General features: G+C 45.6%; 1 protein-coding gene across 2 annotated transcripts in view; it reads right to left on the bottom strand.

Moving 5' to 3' along the window:
* Positions 1-17,409, bottom strand: part of DOCK1 (dedicator of cytokinesis 1) — a 271,299-nt gene that overhangs the window by 197,592 nt on the left and 56,298 nt on the right. For both annotated transcript variants that reach the window (XM_050976529.1, XM_050976530.1), the window contains exons 20-23: positions 14,392-14,481; positions 13,954-14,054; positions 11,882-12,016; positions 8,051-8,159 (exon numbers count right to left, since the gene is read on the bottom strand). In XM_050976529.1, coding sequence (XP_050832486.1) covers positions 8,051-8,159; positions 11,882-12,016; positions 13,954-14,054; positions 14,392-14,481 — 435 coding nt within the window. The remainder of the gene's footprint in view (positions 1-8,050; positions 8,160-11,881; positions 12,017-13,953; positions 14,055-14,391; positions 14,482-17,409) is intronic.

Below are 17,409 nucleotides of genomic sequence, written 5' to 3'. Positions count from 1 at the left end.
TGCAAGGATGCTGAGCTGGGGACTCTGGAATCCTGCAAAGGGAGCAGTGATGGATGAGGGCTCCAATGACCAGTCAGGAACCACAGGCAGCAGTGGGGGTTTATTTGCTGATCATTCACATGCACAGAGCCATAAATGTTTAGTAACAGATCTTAAAAGGGAGCTTGCATTTTATATCTTGAATTAAAATTTCACACCGAGCGTAAAAATTAACACTTGAATGGCTCTCATGAACTACTAGTGGGGTAAAACTATTTACAACAGCCATTTACAGCTTGGAGCTGCAACAATTAGCAGTAACTGAGGGTCTACTTTATGGACAAACCAATTAAAGTTTAATTCTGGAGATTTAAAGAAGATTGTGGAAGTATATTTCCCAATTTCCCACCTCAGCTGGCTCGATTATGTGACAAGAGATCAGACTACGATGCTGTGCAGCCCTGTGATTAAATCTGTATTTGTCCAAGCCAAAGGGCTACTAAAATAATTTTTTATTGGTATTAAATCATGTGGGAGAGCAGCTCTCACTGTAGATCTCACTCTGCTCAAGCTGCAGCTGAAGTAGATTTTTTGTGAGCAGAAACTCCATTGCAATGCTGGTTATTCCCAGGACACTGCAAAGCATAAATGAGGAATCATAAATGCAGCAGATAAAAAATAACTCTGCTCTTGTCTTTCCACGTAACAGCAGGAAAAAAATAAGCATCTGGTTTGGGGAGGTTTTCTCCAATTGCAAGAAATTAAATTAATTACTTTTCACTCTCGATCAGCACTGGACAAAGGTTCCAATTCCTCATTTCCACAAGAAGCACACAGCAAAGGAAGCCCAAAATCTTAATTCCATGGTTACACAGGGATGCCTTAAGCACTTGAAAATTCCAACCAGCATTAAAAAACCACAGTAGTGAGGAACCTCAGTGTTCACTCCAGCAGTTTTCTGCAGTAATTTCCCTGTGATCACAGGAGAAGCACACCCAAAGCTGGCCAGATCAGCCTCACACACACACTCAATAATTACACACAGTTTCAAGCTGGGCTGCAATAAAAATCTGACTGCCCCAAGGGGCTTCTCTCTTTGTGCAAAACCAGTGACAAATTATTCCCACCCTTATCAAGGCACAAAATCAGTCATTTCCAGTACTACAAAGCACACAAATAAAGCAGCAAAGGGGAAGGATGAAAAGGAGTGAAAGCAGCAATGAGCCAGTGTGTGGCATCAATAATGGATAAATTCTCCCTGAGCTGAATTTCCTCACACACTCACTGCTCTCTTGGCTGTGGGGTGTTATTGGGATTTTATTTTTTTGCCCAGGCTGTGACTCATGTGGCTCAGCATGACATCAGCAAGGCCATGGCAGCCTGCAGCCCACTCAGAGATGCTGTGGCTCATCCTCTCCAGCCCAGCCACACAAACACACATCAATTTCCCCTCCATGAACACCATATCCGTGTGTAAAAGGAATTATTCCACAGAAATTACAGGAAGAACCACGAGCTGACACTCCCTCTGAGCAGGAGCTGCCAAGAGAAGCCATGGAGCTGCTCAGTGCCTCAAGGATCCCTTTAAAAACCATGAAAAAAGGCAATTAACTGGGCCAAGAAACACAACTCACTAAGTGAAAATACTCAGGGCCAGAAAAGTCAAAGCTTTGCTTTAAATGGAATAAATGAAGCAATAATTGATGGGCACTGCTCCCTGCACAGCCCATGGCAATTCCCAGGATTTCTCCTTCCTTCCCTAAATCATCCCAACCTGCTCTGTCTGGAGCAGGACCCTTTGATAAATTCCAGATCAATTAATTGATGGGCTCCTAATGACCTCACAGCTAATTGTGCCCTCCTCAACTTCTCCACATCACCTTGGTGTGGGAGAACAAATGCAGTGCAGGTATCAAAAGATCATCTGAGTGCAAAAACCCTTCAGATGTGGTAAAAAAAGGCAGAATAAGTAAGATCAGGAGCAATGGAATTGTTCTTTCCAGCAGTGGTCCCTCTGAGCATCAATGAACTGAGCAGCTGATTTGTCCTCCTGAACCTGTCCAGAGCTGGCAGGGAGGTCACGTGTGTGTGGAAGGAACCAACTCAATGTTGGTATGAAAAGATCATTTAAGGGAAAAAAAAACCCTTCAAAAAGGCCAGAATAAATAAGATCAGGAGCAATGGAATTGTTATTCCAGCAGTGGCCCCTCTGCACACCAATGGTGAGTCCCCTGCACTGCCCACACTGCTCTTTTCTCACTGATGGTTCATTTCCAGACAGGTTTGGTGAACTAAAAATGGGTAAAGAATGGGATCCACCACGAGGAAAATTAGCACATTGCCCAGATCTAAAAGTTCAAAGAGCTTCTATGACTAAAAGTTTATCATCTGAATTATTCAGCCTGATTCTCCAAAAGGAATTTTTCCTGCAGTTTTTTGCTGGGTGGGGAAAACCTCAAAAAACTTCACTTTGACACTTGAATATTGGAATAAGTGCAAGCTTCATTTATTTATTGGGATATTAAAATAAAGAAGTTGTGGCCCAACTTCTAAAACTACCAGGAGGAGCTGCTTTCCAAGGAATTTTCTGGAGTTTTTAATTTCTTCACACAAGGATGAGAGGACAAGTAAAAGCCTTTTCTTTGTGTCATCAGGCAAATAAAAACACATTAAAATACAACAGGGAAACCTTGCTAAACAACTTCAAGTATTTCTAATATAATTGTGGGTAACAGAAAAATGAGTTTTACTCGTTTAGTTTTCTTTGTTACACAGTTGAGAATATGGTGAGACCTCTCAATAGAACAGTGAAATCACCTGTGTGAAAAATACAGTGGGTCACTGGGGAGTGAAAAACAAGCAGGACAGAAAAAGAATCTTCTAACAATGGAAAATTATCCCATTCTTGGGTTTATAAATGGAATGACAAAAATAAGTGTCACAAAAGCTTCTCTGCAGGAGCTGTTTAAATAAAAACTAACTTAAGGTTGTCATCAGATTGACCAAATGACATTTGCGAAGTATTAAACAAAATGGATTCTGAGCAGAACACCACAGCTTTTTTTCTGGGGTTTAAGTTCAGCTCTTTGTAGACCATAAAAGCAAAAAAAAAATCCTTAATTTAAAACTGTCATTTTCCAAAGCCATTCTTTTCCATCAGCACACCTGACCTCCAAATTAAGCACAAAACCCCTGTGCCAAACACATGATATCCTCCTGAACTCTTTGTCTGACAAAGCAATAAATTTGTTTCGCCTGACTCCATTTGAGAACATTATTTTAATGTTAATTTTCATCCTTTGTGCCATTCAACAAAGCACCTCCCTTCCACCCCAGCATTATCTTGGGTGCCATTCCATTAAACTCATCCAAACCAGCCCAGTCAGCAGCTGCATCCAACAATATCCAGGAACACCTAACCTCAATATTTGAGATTTGCCCCAGCCCAGAGCAGTTATTCAGCTCACAAACTAAAGCAGCTTTTAGCCCAGCTGCCAAGCAGCACCTCTGGCACTAAATTCAGTGAAATATTTTAGGTGTAGGTTAGAATTTTTGTGCAATTTATGTTTGCTGAGAAGGGTCCAGCTCCCTCCAGTGCAGGAGGAGTTTCTGTGCCCCCCAAGGGCTGCAGGAATCCCTGACTAAGGAATATCTGCAGTTCTGAACCATCACTCCAGGCTCCAGCTGAGCTCATCCTGCAGCAGGAGAAGGTTAAGGAAATAATTATCATGCACCAATTAGCAAAAGGAGGAATGAACCCAGGAAGGCTCAGCACACTTGTAACCATTAAAGATGCATGCACCACCAAATGCTGCTCACCTTCCTGCAGCAGCTTTCACCCTCAAATGATGCCTGGAAATGAAAGTGGAGCCTCCCCTGCCCAGCCACTGCTGCAGCCCTGGCACTCAGCACCAGAGGGGAATTGTTGTCATGGAGGGAACAGCCACAGCCTGTCAGCTCAAATCACTGCTTGGACAACCCCACACCTTGACAAAGTGCAGCCCTGAAATGTCTGTCTGCACTGAAACATCCCCCAAAATATCCATAAAATTTTATTTAATTAACTAAAAAAACTCCAACTTCTGCGTTGTTTTGAACATTGTCATTTTTAGCAGCTCACCTTCCCAAATTCAAACCTACAGGACTGATTATAACCTGGGCTGAGAGTGGGTTTTAGTCATTCTTGCACACCAACATTTTAATTCCAGCATGTCTGAGTTTATAAAAGGCAAAAGAAATGAGGTGAAAGCACCAGCAGAGTGCTAGCAAAGCTCTGCTCAAACCACATCCCAAGATCCCATGGAATTTTACCTATTAATTGCCAAAAACCAAAGCTGAAGTAGTACCAGACAATTCAAAAATAACCTTTTAATGTAATATATAAATATACATATATAAAACCCTTATGAATTCCCCCCTAAGACTTGTTGACTGTCCATAATCCTAAAAGAGGTACAAATTCCAAGCCTCTTTTTGTGCTCTACAACCTTAAATCCTTGTACAATTCTGGGAGTTTTCTTTTAAAGAAACTTTTTTTCCCCATGCATGCACACAAAGCCTTGAAAGAATCAAATTGAAAAAAAACTTAAAGCAAAATATTAAACAACTACAGTCAACAGCAGCTCATCAGCTTCTACAAGGACATAAATATTTGAAGAGATAAAGAGGAATTCTTGCTAAGAACACAAGTCTGCAGTCTTTCATTCTGTGTCAGCTTGAAGGTTACTCCCCCAGCAGAGAGAAACAAAAATCCAGTCCATCAAGCCCAAAAAGTTGGAAACATCTCTGAGAAAGTTTCCAGGGGCAGTTCTGCCCCGTGGTGATAAACTGTGAAGGAAAATTCCAGTTTTTGCAAGGAGAAATGGGAGCAGTGGGATGGGTGAGAGAAGTACCTGCCTTGTTTCATGTACAGCACCTTGATTTTCTCTGTAGGGTTTGCAACTTCTTATCTCTGTCCAAACACACTTATTGTGTCTACACTTATTTAACTCCCCCCATATTTACAAAAATCAGTGAAAAAAAGCCTAAAACTGCTACACAGCAAGATCTGCTGATCTTCCTGCACAACACAGGGACCTGGGCACTTATCTGCTTAAAATCATTGATCTTCCATAAAACTTCAGCAAATTATCCAACAGCACCAGAACTCCAGACTGGTTTGGGTTGGGAGGGACTCAAAGATCATTTTCCACCCCTGCCATGGCAGGGACACTTTCCCCTGTCCCAGGTGCTCCAGCCCCAGTGTCCAGCCTGGCCTTGGGCACTGCCAGGGATCCAGGGGCAGCCCCAGCTCTGGGCACCCTGTGCCAGGGCCTCAAAGCCAACAATTCCCAATTCCCAATATCCCATCCATCCCTGCCCACTGTCAGTTTAAAGCCATTCCCTGGGTCCTGTCCCTCCATCCTTGTCCCCAGTCCCTCTCCAGCTCTCCTGGAGCCCCTCCAGGCTCTGAGCTCTCCCTGGAGCTGCTCCTCTCCAGGTGAGCCCCCCCAGGTGTCCCAGCCTGGCTCCATGGCAGGGATGCTGCAGCCTTTGGAGCATCTCCTTGCCCCCAGAGCCCCTCCCTGTGCCCAGCCCTGGTCCCCAGCAGTGTCCCCAGGAGATGCCAGCTGTGGTTCCTGCCCTCCCTTCCCCTCCTGGCTCTCCCAGCCTCCCTCAGAGGCTGCACCCAGCACATCCCTGCACCTGAGCTCTGGCCCTGGCTGCCTCCACAACCCTCTGGAACAACAAAGTTCAGAAAGGATAAAAAATCTTTTTAATTCCTTTTAAGTCCCCTCCTGAGGCTGTCAGCAATGCCTGCATCTGTGCAAAGCCCAGAGCACAGGAGATCAGGGTTTCCCTGCAGGGCAGGTGCAGCATTCCCACCCCTCTGCACCCCTCTGACCCCTTCCAGGGCTTTGGAACCAGCACAGCACCCAGGGGCTGCTCCAAGGCTCTGTGACAGCAGGTGACAGCCCTGTCACCCCACACCCTGCCCCTGATGGCTCCAAGGTGTCCTGCCCAAAGTGCCAGGACATGCAGGGAGTCCTTCACTGCTCCTGACAGCAGTGTCCCCACCCCTCAGCTCAGGGCTCAGCCCCAGCTCTGGCAGCTCCAGCTGATGCTCCTCTCCCCCAGCAGAGATGGAGATGCTGAAGGAGGCCTCTAATGCCACCCCACAGTGTCCCTGGCACCTCCTGCAGCTCTGCCAGGCAGGGTGCACACAACTTACACTCACTTCTCCAAAAAACCCCACATTTACCCACCAAGTGAATAGTTTTGTTCTCAGACAGAAGCACACATTTCTGCCAGGCAGGGTGCACACAACTTACACTCACTCTCTCCAAAAAACCCCACATTTACCCACCCCTTCCACAGTTTTGCTCTCAGACAGAAGCACACATTCCTGCCTGCTGCTCACACTGCACAGCTCCAGTGGACACCTGAACATCATAAAAGCAATTTTCACAAGCTGCAAAAAGCCAATAGCAGCAATGATGTGTTCTGAGAGCTAAAGAATTAGAGTCCAGAGGAGATGAAAGCAATAAATAATGAATGAAAGCTTGTCAAGGCTTCTGCAAGGCATCCTCAAGCACTCTGAGCCCACCCTGCCCACCCCACAAACACACACAGGAGTTGGGCTCTCCCAAGCCTGCAGAGCTCTGGACCTGAAGGATGCTGCTGGGATCTCTCCAGTCCTCACCAGGCAGTTTCCCTTCCTGCATCTCAGGTAAACACAACCAAATCCATTTTTAGCTTTTTTCCCTTCCCCCCCCCCCCCCCCCAAGGTATAAATTGTTAAAATAAAAGCTCATGTTCATCTGCCTTCCTGCAGCAGGACCTGCAAGGGAGTCTCAGGAGAAGAAACCTCCCATTGCACTCCTGCAATCTGCAAACTCCCTGTTTGTTTGTCAAAGCCCAGAGAGCACTCTGAGCCACAGCCTCCACCTGCCCATTTCCATTCAGGACAGATGCTTTGGCAATGAAATGAAAACACAGCTTTCCTGAAATGTGCAATATCCCCACTTTGTTATCAGATGATCCAGTCTTGGCCTCTCTGCTGAAATATTCCTCCTCATGTGCTTTATCCCCCTTTGCTTTGTGCTCAGCCTGGCATCAGGAGCCCCAGAGCTCAGCCACAAAGGACTGGGGGCTTTGACTCAGGACTTTCCCTGCTCCAGGAACTTCCACTGGCACAGGGACTTCCCACTGTCTGTCTCTGCAACCACCTGAGCAGGAAGAGCCCAACTGTCCCCAAATCCTACCCCAAACCTCAGCCCCTTGATCATCTCTCAAGTGATTCAGCAGGGCTGGGTCAGGGCTCTCACCTTTTTTATAAGCTCTGGTTGGAAGCACAAGGAGAAGTTGAAGGTGCAGCTTATCAAACACACATTTAGGGCAGCCTCTGTAGCTTTCCATGATGAAAAAGATCCACTAACTTCTGTATCCAGCCTCCTCTGGAGACTAAACTCTGCCAGTCCTACAATTGAGAGCTTTTGCTCTTTGATATCAGCACCATTTGAGGGCACAGACCCCTTTCCCAATTGCATCAGCCAATGTTCCCAAAAGCAGATTTAAAGGGACACAAAAAAAGTGTAAGGGATGAAAGGTGGAACTTCCAGCCTCTCTCATTATTAATTTTCCTTTTTAAAATATGTACTAGGGCTTAAGATCCTGTACTGAAGTTCCTGAATAGCCTCAGATACAAATAAATACATTAAAATATGAGGATCTACACTGTCAGCAGCATCTGAAGTATAATATCTTAAAAACACCTCCACTTTAAGGTTATACGAGTTAAAAAAGCCAAATACCACTGAACCCAAAGTAAGTTCTCCTTTTAAAATTAAAGTGAGGGCTTTGAAGCAATTAAAGGTTGGACTCAATGACCTCAGAGGTCTCTTCCAACTTAATTCCAGAATTCTATAAATTTACTTGCTCAAAGAAAGCTCTTTACACAGTCACAAACCCTTTAGCAGAAGTACCAAGAATTAACCTTGATTGAAGCAAAGCCAGCTTTTAAGCACAAACAAGCAAATATTTCACTTATTGTGGTTGGGGATGCAAAACTGGAGATGTGGGAAGCACAAACCTTGACTATGACAGTCTGGTCAGAGTTGCTGCTCATCATCTCATTGATGGACTTAAAGAGCTGCAGCAGAGACTCCCTGAAGTCTGCTTCTCCTTTGTTTTCATACAGCCTGAAAAACAACGAGGTGTCATCAGCACAAAGCACAATGGAAATGCTGCTCTGAAGTATCTGCTGGGTGTTTTTTAAACAATTAAATGGCCACTTTCTGTCTTATGCTTTCTCAAGAATTTTTACGACTTTCTTCACTGAATCAAGAGCTTTCTTACAGGAAAACAACAAAAAAAACCAAACTCAAGACAAGACAGACTGGCCAGGCTGGGCCAGCAGGAGGAAGAGATTTTTATGGTGAAATGCCACATGCAGCAGAGCTGCTCCAGTCTCTGGTGAATCCCTGAGCAGTGCCCCAGCTCCCTGTGCCAGGCACAGCCTCTCCACCCTGCAGATGCCTGCCAGGACCCTTGTGCTGATGAAGGCAGAAAGCAGCCAGCCAACTTGCCAGCAATCATTAAAATCTACCAGGGGCCCAAGGTCAGTGACCTTAAACCCTGGGAAAGAAAGAAAGAAAGAAAGAAAGAGCCCATCGAGCCTCTTTTTACTAAGAAGAGACATTTCTTTTCTGTGGGAAGAGGCACTGAGGTTAAATTGTGTTTCAGCACTAATTTCAGGCTCAGTTTGCCATGGAGGCAGCACAGCTGACACAGAGCAATGACTCAGCCCCAGCTCAGCTGCAGGAGCAAGGTCCCTGTGCCCCCAGGCAGATTCCTCACAGCTGAGCTGCCCACTGGGAGCCCCCTCTCTCTCTCCCAGATGCTTTTAGGGGGGTAAAAACTGCACAGAGGCACCTGAGCAACACAAGAGGCCAAAAAACCACAGGCAAGGTGGAGAGCTTGGGGCACTGGTACAATGAGTGCTCCTGGAATTCTCTGCAGGGGTTTAAATGCGGAACCTGCTCTGCTCCAAGGTGTAGCATGGCACAATCCCCACTGGAAAAACCAGGGGGACACCAGCACTGGCTCCACATCATCCTTGAGAACCTCCCCTCCTCAGGCAGCACGTGGGACTCACCCACACCAGGGTTAGTCAGACTTAACATGGCCAAACAAAGGATCCAGATTAAATCTGAACAGGGGGAGGGATTAACAGCACATGGGCTTCCAGGCCAGGCTGGGCAGGGCTTGGGGCACCCTGGGACAGTCAGTGGTGTCCCTGTCCATGGCAGGGGTGGGATGAGCTCAAGGTCCCTTCCTGTCACTGTGACATTTTCTGAAAAATCCTCATTGCCCAGGATTTTTTCCTGGGAAGCTGAGAAGCCTCAGAGAGGAATGAAAGCAATAATTACCTGATTGCTGCTCCTGCCTTTGCTGCTTTGGAATGTGGCTTGGACATTGTTTACCAACAGGTGAATGTTTGATTGGTTCCATGGGAATTGTTTCTAATTAATGACCAATCCCAGTCCAGCTGTGTCAGACTCTCTGAGTAGTCACGGGTTTTTATTATTCATTCTTGTTATGCCTTCTAATGTCTCCTTTCTCTTTCTTTAGTATAGTTTAGTACAGCATTCTTTTATATATTATAATAAATCAGCCTTCTGAGAGCCTGGAGTCAGATTGTCATCTCTCACCTCATCTGGGGACCTCCCAAACACCACACCTTCCCACTAAACCACCCCACAACTCCTTCCCCCAGTTAAACCCCTCTGACTGATCAAGACCTCACCCAACAACAACCACTGGGCTTCCAAAGCCCTCCCTGCTGCCCCTGGCTCTGCTCCCCACAAACACCTGGCACCAACACCCACTGCAGCAGCTCCCAGCACCAGTTCAACTCCCTCCCACTCTCCTCCATTTCCTCCTGGAATTAAACCCAGTTAGGAAGGTCCTGAATGTAGTCTGCAGCTCAGAAAGGGAATTTCATCCAGGAATCTGCTAGCTACAACCCTTGTACAACTTCTTCATGTTCCAAGATCAAAATCATGGAATGGTTTGGGTGGGAAGGGATTTTAAATCCCATCAAGTCCCACCCCTGCCATGGGCAGGGACACCTCCCACTGCCCCAGGCTTCTCCAACCTGGCCTGGGGCACTGCCAGGGATCCAGGGGCAGCCCCAGCTCCTCTGGGCACCCTGTGCCAGGGCCTGCCCACCCTCCCAGCCAGGAAATCCTGGCCAATATCCCATCTAAAGCTACATCCTGATGGATCACACACTGCAGCTGGAAATGGGCTTTCCTTGGGATGAACATGGAGCTCAGCATGTTCCTGCTGCTTTACACTGAAGTTCACGTGATTCATTTTTTAATGCTGTGCCCATAAACCTTGGGAAGTCCCAGCTCTGTAAAAGCTGATTTTAACCTGGACACAGAGGAAATAAATACTGCAGGAAAAAAAAAAACCCAAACCACTAAATTGTGTTACTTTGATGTGCACACTTCTATTCCCCTTTTAGGCTTAAACTAAAGGGGGGTTATGCAGGATAAACTTGTTAATTCCCCATTTTCCTAATGGATTTTAGTGTCCCCCTGAACAGATTAGAGAGGTGAAACTTATACCAACAGAAAAAGTAACTGAACTTGACAGCCCAATAAATCAAAGTGCTTCAGACAAAAAGCTCTGCCTTTCAAAAGGGAAGTTATAATAAAAATAAACAAGTCAGTCACAAATGTGTTCCTACTGTCAGTTAATAACATCTATTTATTTAATATACCTGAGAAGGCACAACATCTCTGCAGCTGGGAGAAATCAAGGTTTACACCAGGTTGGTGCTTCTAGCACTGCCTGGAGGATTTTAAGACTGTAGTAAATACACCACAAGCACTGGGATCACTACTGAGGAAATCAGAGAGATTTCTAAAGGTCACTTGTAATATTTTGCCTTTATCAGCCTTTGCTGTAGTGAACAAACAGTTGTTCCACCACGCTTTAAGTGGATGAACTTCCATGGATTTCTCCAGAACTCAACTGCTAAAATGCTCCATCCATCCATGGAGCCCACCAGCCTCTTCCTGAAGTTAAAAATATGCCATATTTTGGAAGAAAAGCTTCAGCTTGCTGCTTGTGATTGCTCAGTGGAGCAGCAGCAATCCTGCATTTTAATCACTCCAAATCACACCCCCCAGGCAGGGCTTCAGTCCTGCAGCAGAACAAACCACAGGCTCTTCCTGCAATCCCTAATTTTGCTGATGAATCCCTTGGCATGGAGGGCTGGGTCTCACACTGGAGGGCTGTGAATTTGTGCTTCCCACAAGGAAATCCCACAGCCAGTCCTGGAGGGTCAGACTCTCTGTAAATCCAATCTGCAGCCAGAGGGAATTTTATTTTTTCTGTTTTCAAGTGATTTGCAGGCCCTGCTACAGCCTCAGTGACATCCAGTATTTTATGAATCTCACAGCAAGGCTCCTGCAGAAATAAATTCCAAGCCCTAAATTAGAGAGGAAAGGGTGGTGGAGATGGTAACTGAAGAGCTCTACATAAATCCCTTGCAATAAGGTTGTTCCCACTGCTAACAAGCAGTAAAAGGACTCAATCTAAGTGAAGATCCCATCAGCTTGGTTTATAACTTCTGTAAAATCTTGTGTATAAAACACAATACAGTAACAGAAGTCTCCCCAAACAGTGCCAAGCTTTAATTGTCCAGAGACCTAAACTGTGATGATTTTACCAATTCCCTGCTCCTGAAAACACAGATCTCTGCTAAAGAGGGAAAACCCTTCTCCTGAAATAACTCCTCACAGCTTCAAGCAGTTCTAAACCAGTGCAATACGGAGCAGTTTTATCTGCTGGACTGTAAAATGTTGGCAGTTTTGGGGCATCACTGGCAGGGGGAGGTTGAACTCACTGGTTGAACAAAATCCTGGAGCGGACAATGAACTTGAAGATGTATTCCAGGGCTTTCATGGCTTTGAAGAGCTGGTCAGTGATCCCACACTTTTCAGCATTGTCCACATAGGTTTTTAAAACCTTGGTCAGTTTCCTGTGTGAAAACAAAAAAAACCCCACAAACAAGTTACAAGTATTCTCACAGAATTTCCATTTTGAAAGGTTTAACGAAAAACGATGTGCTCACAGAGCTACAAAATTAATTCTTCAACTAATAAACTCAGTGTGGTTTTGTTCTGCTGATAAGTAGCTGGAATTTATTCTTGAGCAAAAAAAGAAAAACCACAGACCATAATAACCTCGTTTAACACACAAGAAAGACAACAAATCCCAGCAAGGCTGATTTTCTGCTGGATGTTCAGATTTAGGCTCTGAGAAAGATGCACCCACTAAAAATAATAATAAACAATTATAAATAAGAATAAAAAATTATAAATAAGTAAGAGCAATAAAAGTAATTAAATTAAATATAAGGATGCTGTTAGAATTAGCACAAAGCAGGAGTTTCTTCATTCAGCAAGGCTTCCCCTTTAGAAAGCTTTCCCATGGATTTTGGGCTGAAATTTGTAAAATTTATGTCTCAAAGTACACACCACCAGCTGGAAATTCTCTTCTTCCCCATTTTAAAGCCTATCAAACTCGAAAGTGAAACAATTTTCAAAATAATCCCATTCCAGCTCCCTCCCTTCCAATGAATATCAATCAGGGCTTTAATGCAACCACGAGCAATTCCATTTTAAATCATCCCAGCTCCAGTGCATGATCCAACATCCCCACTCCAAGTAAACAACTCCACATTATTCCCCACTACCAGAAAACAACACAGAGATCCTGCAGCCTGGGGATTTGCTGGAGCAGGAGCAAACTGCCTGAGAATTTCAAGTAAGCCCTTAAACACTGCCAAGGCCACCTCTCTTTACTTCAGGGCTGAAGGCTGGGCTGGCTCCTCTTGGAGCTCTTTTCCAAGCTGGATGTTCCATGAATAAAAGGCAGGGAGAGGGCAGGGGTCTGTCACATCCATGGGGACACCTCAAGCCAGAATTCAGCTCCTCCCTGTCTCTGCCTCCTGCCCATGAGGGAGGGAAGGATGCTCTCCATGCCATGAGAGGACCACCCTCAGCCCTCTCTGAGAAGAGCAGGTGATGCAGGATGCTCCACAGGAGTGATCAGGGATCAGAGTATCAGCCTTGAGACTGCAGGCTCAAATCTTCTTTGGGAATTAAAGAAGGATCAGAGAAAGATTCATCCTCAGAGGGTGCTGGGCACTGCCCAGGGAATGGGCACGAGGCTGCCAGAGCACCAGGAGCACTTGGATACCACTCCAGGGATGCCCTGGGTCTCTGGGGTCTCTGTGCAGAGCCAGGAGCTGGACTGATGATCCCTGTGGGACCTTCCAGCTCAGGATATTCTATGATTTTATGATTCTTCACAGTTTTTAAATCATCATTTTCAGGTCCCTTGACAGAGACTCTGCATCAGCAAAGGGCACCCCAGGCTTCCAGGGTTGGGTTTGCCTTCCCCCCAGCACTGCAAAGATAACCATCAGGCATTTTTCCTTCAGTCTACCACAGCAACAAAGATTCCAGCTGTCAAAAACTACTAAAGACAATAAAAATAATGGACTTTTTTTGTGTCATCCACTGCCTCTTCCCCACACTGACAGTAATGTGGATGAATGGGGTACAGTGTCATTTAATGCACAAAAAAACCCAGTATCTGAAGCATCCTAAATGGACATGATTTCCTTCCAGTATGAGTGAGAATTGCTCTTGTTTTCCTTACAAAACAACTCCTAAAATTGTCAAATCCTCCCCTTCTTCATTACAGCACTATCAAAACTTCTCCTTGCACAGGACTGAAAGTTGCACCAATTTATCTCAAGAAAGAAACAAAGACTACCCCCAGCCTTCTTCCAGAGCCTCCCAAGCTCATGGGCACATTGCTAATTAAGCTACATAAACAAGTAATTAAATGACATTACCTGGAAAAATTCTCCAAGTCACACTAGGAAAAATAAATTTTCCAACTCACGTGTAGGCCAGGGTAGCACTGAAATGCTTCTTGATGTAAGTCTCCAAGACAGGGTTGAAATGTTGAAATTTTCTGTCAGCAATCAGTCCAATGATAAACACCTGAAAAAACCAGCATAATTAGTGTGTTAGTCTCCAAATATCTTCAATTTTTGTCCATTCCCCTTTCTTCTCAGAGAAGAGACATCACTGACATTAAAATTTCTGTTCTTGTCCTAAATTCTGCTGGTAATCCATTAAAATGACTGGATGTGAGTGCTTCCTTATTTCCTGGGAGGATGACATGACAGAATCCAACTCCCTCTGGATCTGAACCTTTAAATATAACTTTTAAATTAATCAATAACTCTCAGCTCAGATCTTTTCCATTAATAAATTGATTCTATCATCAATTCCCCATTTTTAGGAACACTTCAGACCCTCCCCACTGCAGACTCACCAAAGCATCAAACACCAGAGTGTCGAAGGTCTCACTCTCTGAGTTCTCCATCATGATGTTAAAAAGGGCATCCAGTGTGTCTTGAAGGAACTACAAAGAAACAACACAGCTCTCACCATGATTTCAAAGGAAAATGAAATTGAGATTCCACACAGGGTTCTACGGGTAGTTTTGCTAAAATAAAGGCATTTTAAAAGTTAGCAAAAAAAAAAAAAAAATTGGAAAATCCAACACTTTTCTTTCCAGCAGACGATTTTTAGTGAAGTTGATTATCTATGCATGGGTTATCAGTCCAACAGAAAAAATGAAGTCAGAAGTCACACTTGGCACACCTGGACAAGGACTTGAATCTGTGACAATGCTCCAACAACAACAACTTCCAAACTGCAGCCTCACCACACGGTCACCAGGCCCATGCATTGCTGAGAATCTGGGAGCTCCAGAGCACAAACCACACAAGCAACTGAGTCTCATGCCAGGGAGGTGGGAGCTGAGCATCCCTGCTCAGGGCTGCAGCACAGCCCCAAATCCCAGAGGGATCCCACATGCAGCCATGGGAACAGAGCCCCCCACTGCTGCCCCAGCCCCAAACCTGCCCAGCAAGGTCTTCACTGCCCCTGCCTGGGCACCCCCATCTGTGCAGCACCAGAGGAAAAACAGATTAGTGCCAGGGCTTCCAGTAAAGCTCAAGGACAAAAGGTTCCTAATTCCAGGAGTCCTTCCCAGAGGCAGGGATCCATGCAGTGCCAGATACTCATCAGTTCTGCTGGGATGGGCTTGTGCCTGAGCAGCTCCTTCCTCCAGCTGGCACAGACACCCAGGGGCTCCTCCAGGGCACAGCCAGGCTGCAGCACAGCTCAGGTGGGGTTGAGAAAGAAGGGGTTAAATGTGGAAGGTTCCAGCACATCTGTCTCAAATCATCCCAGGGTGGTTTGGGTTGGAAGGGACCTTAAATCCCACCTAGTGCCACCCCCTGGGACCCCTTCCACTGTCCCAGGTGCTCCCAGCCTGGCCTTGGGCACTGCCAGGGATCCAGGGCAGCCCCTGTGCCAGGGCCTGCCCACCCTCACAGGGAAATAAAATTTAAATAAAAAGTTTTTGCCTTGTAGATGTGTGGGATTTGCAGGGGCTCCCAGGACAAGGTGAGAGATGAGTCAATCTGACTCCATGTTCTTAGAAGGCTAATTTATTATTACATGTATTTATATTATATTAAAGAATGCTATACTAAAATTATGCTAAAGAATAGAGAAAGAACACAGACAGAAGGTTTAACAAGAATGAATAATAAAAACTCATGGCTGACTCCTCAGAGTCAACACAGCTGATGGTGACTGGTCATTAACTAAAAATAATTCACATGAAATCAATCAAACATGCACCTGTTGGGAAACAATCTCCAGCCACTTTCCAAAGCAGAAAAACAGGGAGAAGCAAATGAGATAATATTGTTTTTTCTCTGAGGTTTCTCATCTTCCCAGGAGGAGAATCCTGGCAAAGGGATTTTCAGAAAACACGAGTGGATGAGACAGAGGGAAGAACATCTCAACAAGCAGAAGGGAACTGATCCTGAGGCTCCAGCCACAAGAGGCATTCCACATCCTGTGAGAGGGATGGAAACCAGCCTCACTCCCACCTTCCACCTTTCAAGATGTTCAGTGAGTGTCCTGGATCAAGCCTGACTCACCTGATCTCCTAAACCTACAGTCAAATGTCAGGAGTTAACCCCATTCACAGCTGAATGTCAAACTCCTTAAACCAACTGAGCACAGAGTCACAGCTCGTGCTGCTGAGGATGAAAAACCAGAACAGCCCAAATTCTTGCAGCTGATCTCAGCCCAGTCCTGGGGAAGAGCCAGCTCATAATTTCACCACGGGGGCAAAAGGAACACATCACCTTCCCACAGCCTTACTCATCCCATTAAAGAAGATGTGCAAATAAAGCACATTAAAGGCTGGACTTGATGTTCTAAAGGTTGAACTCTGTGATCTCAGAGGTCTTTTCCAACCTAAATGGTTCTGTAATTCTAAATGATTCTGTGGCTGCTGCCAGCTGGCAGGGAGGGAAGTGCAAAGCACAGCTCTGAGCCTTGACAGGAGAAGTTTCTCTCCTGGTCTGAAGAGAAGTTGCACTCTTGGGTCCCACACTCTGAGTCCCCTGGAAGCCAAAGGATGGTTGGGAGGCTGATCAAGCCTTGATTTCACATTCAGGCACCTCAGCCTGACTTTCATGAGCAGAGTTCAAGCCTGAAATCTGTTCACCAGGACTTGGTGTAGCAGCAGGAAGAGCACAGCAGAGATGCTGCTGCTGAGTGAAGGGGCAGGACATTTCTCAGGTGGCATGAATAATTCCTGCACTATTAGTTTACATTCTCATACTGCACAGACTCTGCACAAATGGAGCCAGAGCCCCTGGGGAAGGCAGATAACATTTACAGCTTCCACACACTCTGGGAACAGGCACAGAATGGGGAGCTGGGCTCATCTCCACCCAAACAAATGAACACCCAGGCCCAGACCTTTCACTGGGAGTTTTAAAATCAGGCAAAGGCTTAACAGAAAAGAGGAATGGTTTTTATCACATCAATACTTTTTCTAAAGAGATCCAGGCTGCACTGGGCATTGCAGTTAAAAACATGAAGGGCAAAGGGAGCTGGAGGAACAGAAAGGAACAGTTACAAACCAGATCCTGCAATGGAGCAGCCCCCAAAGATGGAACACTGCTGCAACAGATGGAGAATGCAAGCACTGGCCCTCTAAAAAAGGACAAAAATGGTGGTGGAAGCAATATTAAACACTCCCTCTTGTGCCCTCTGCATGACTCCAGCTGTGCTCAGACCCCTGGGAGCAGGAGAAGGGAATCTCACCAGCTCCTGAGCATGTGCCAGGTACAGAACTCACTCCAAAACTGCTTCTACTCCAACCCCAGTCGTGGTGCATCCTGAGGAAATCCCTGATCCCCACCCAGCAGGAACATGCCACTGGGATGTCCCACTTGGAGAAGAGGGAGAACTACGA

Source organism: Serinus canaria, chromosome 6 (assembly GCF_022539315.1).
Source record: "Serinus canaria isolate serCan28SL12 chromosome 6, serCan2020, whole genome shotgun sequence".
Taxonomy (NCBI): domain Eukaryota; kingdom Metazoa; phylum Chordata; class Aves; order Passeriformes; family Fringillidae; genus Serinus; species Serinus canaria.
The sequence above is the reverse complement of the archived record's forward strand: the minus strand, read 5'-3'. Positions and strand labels throughout refer to the sequence as shown.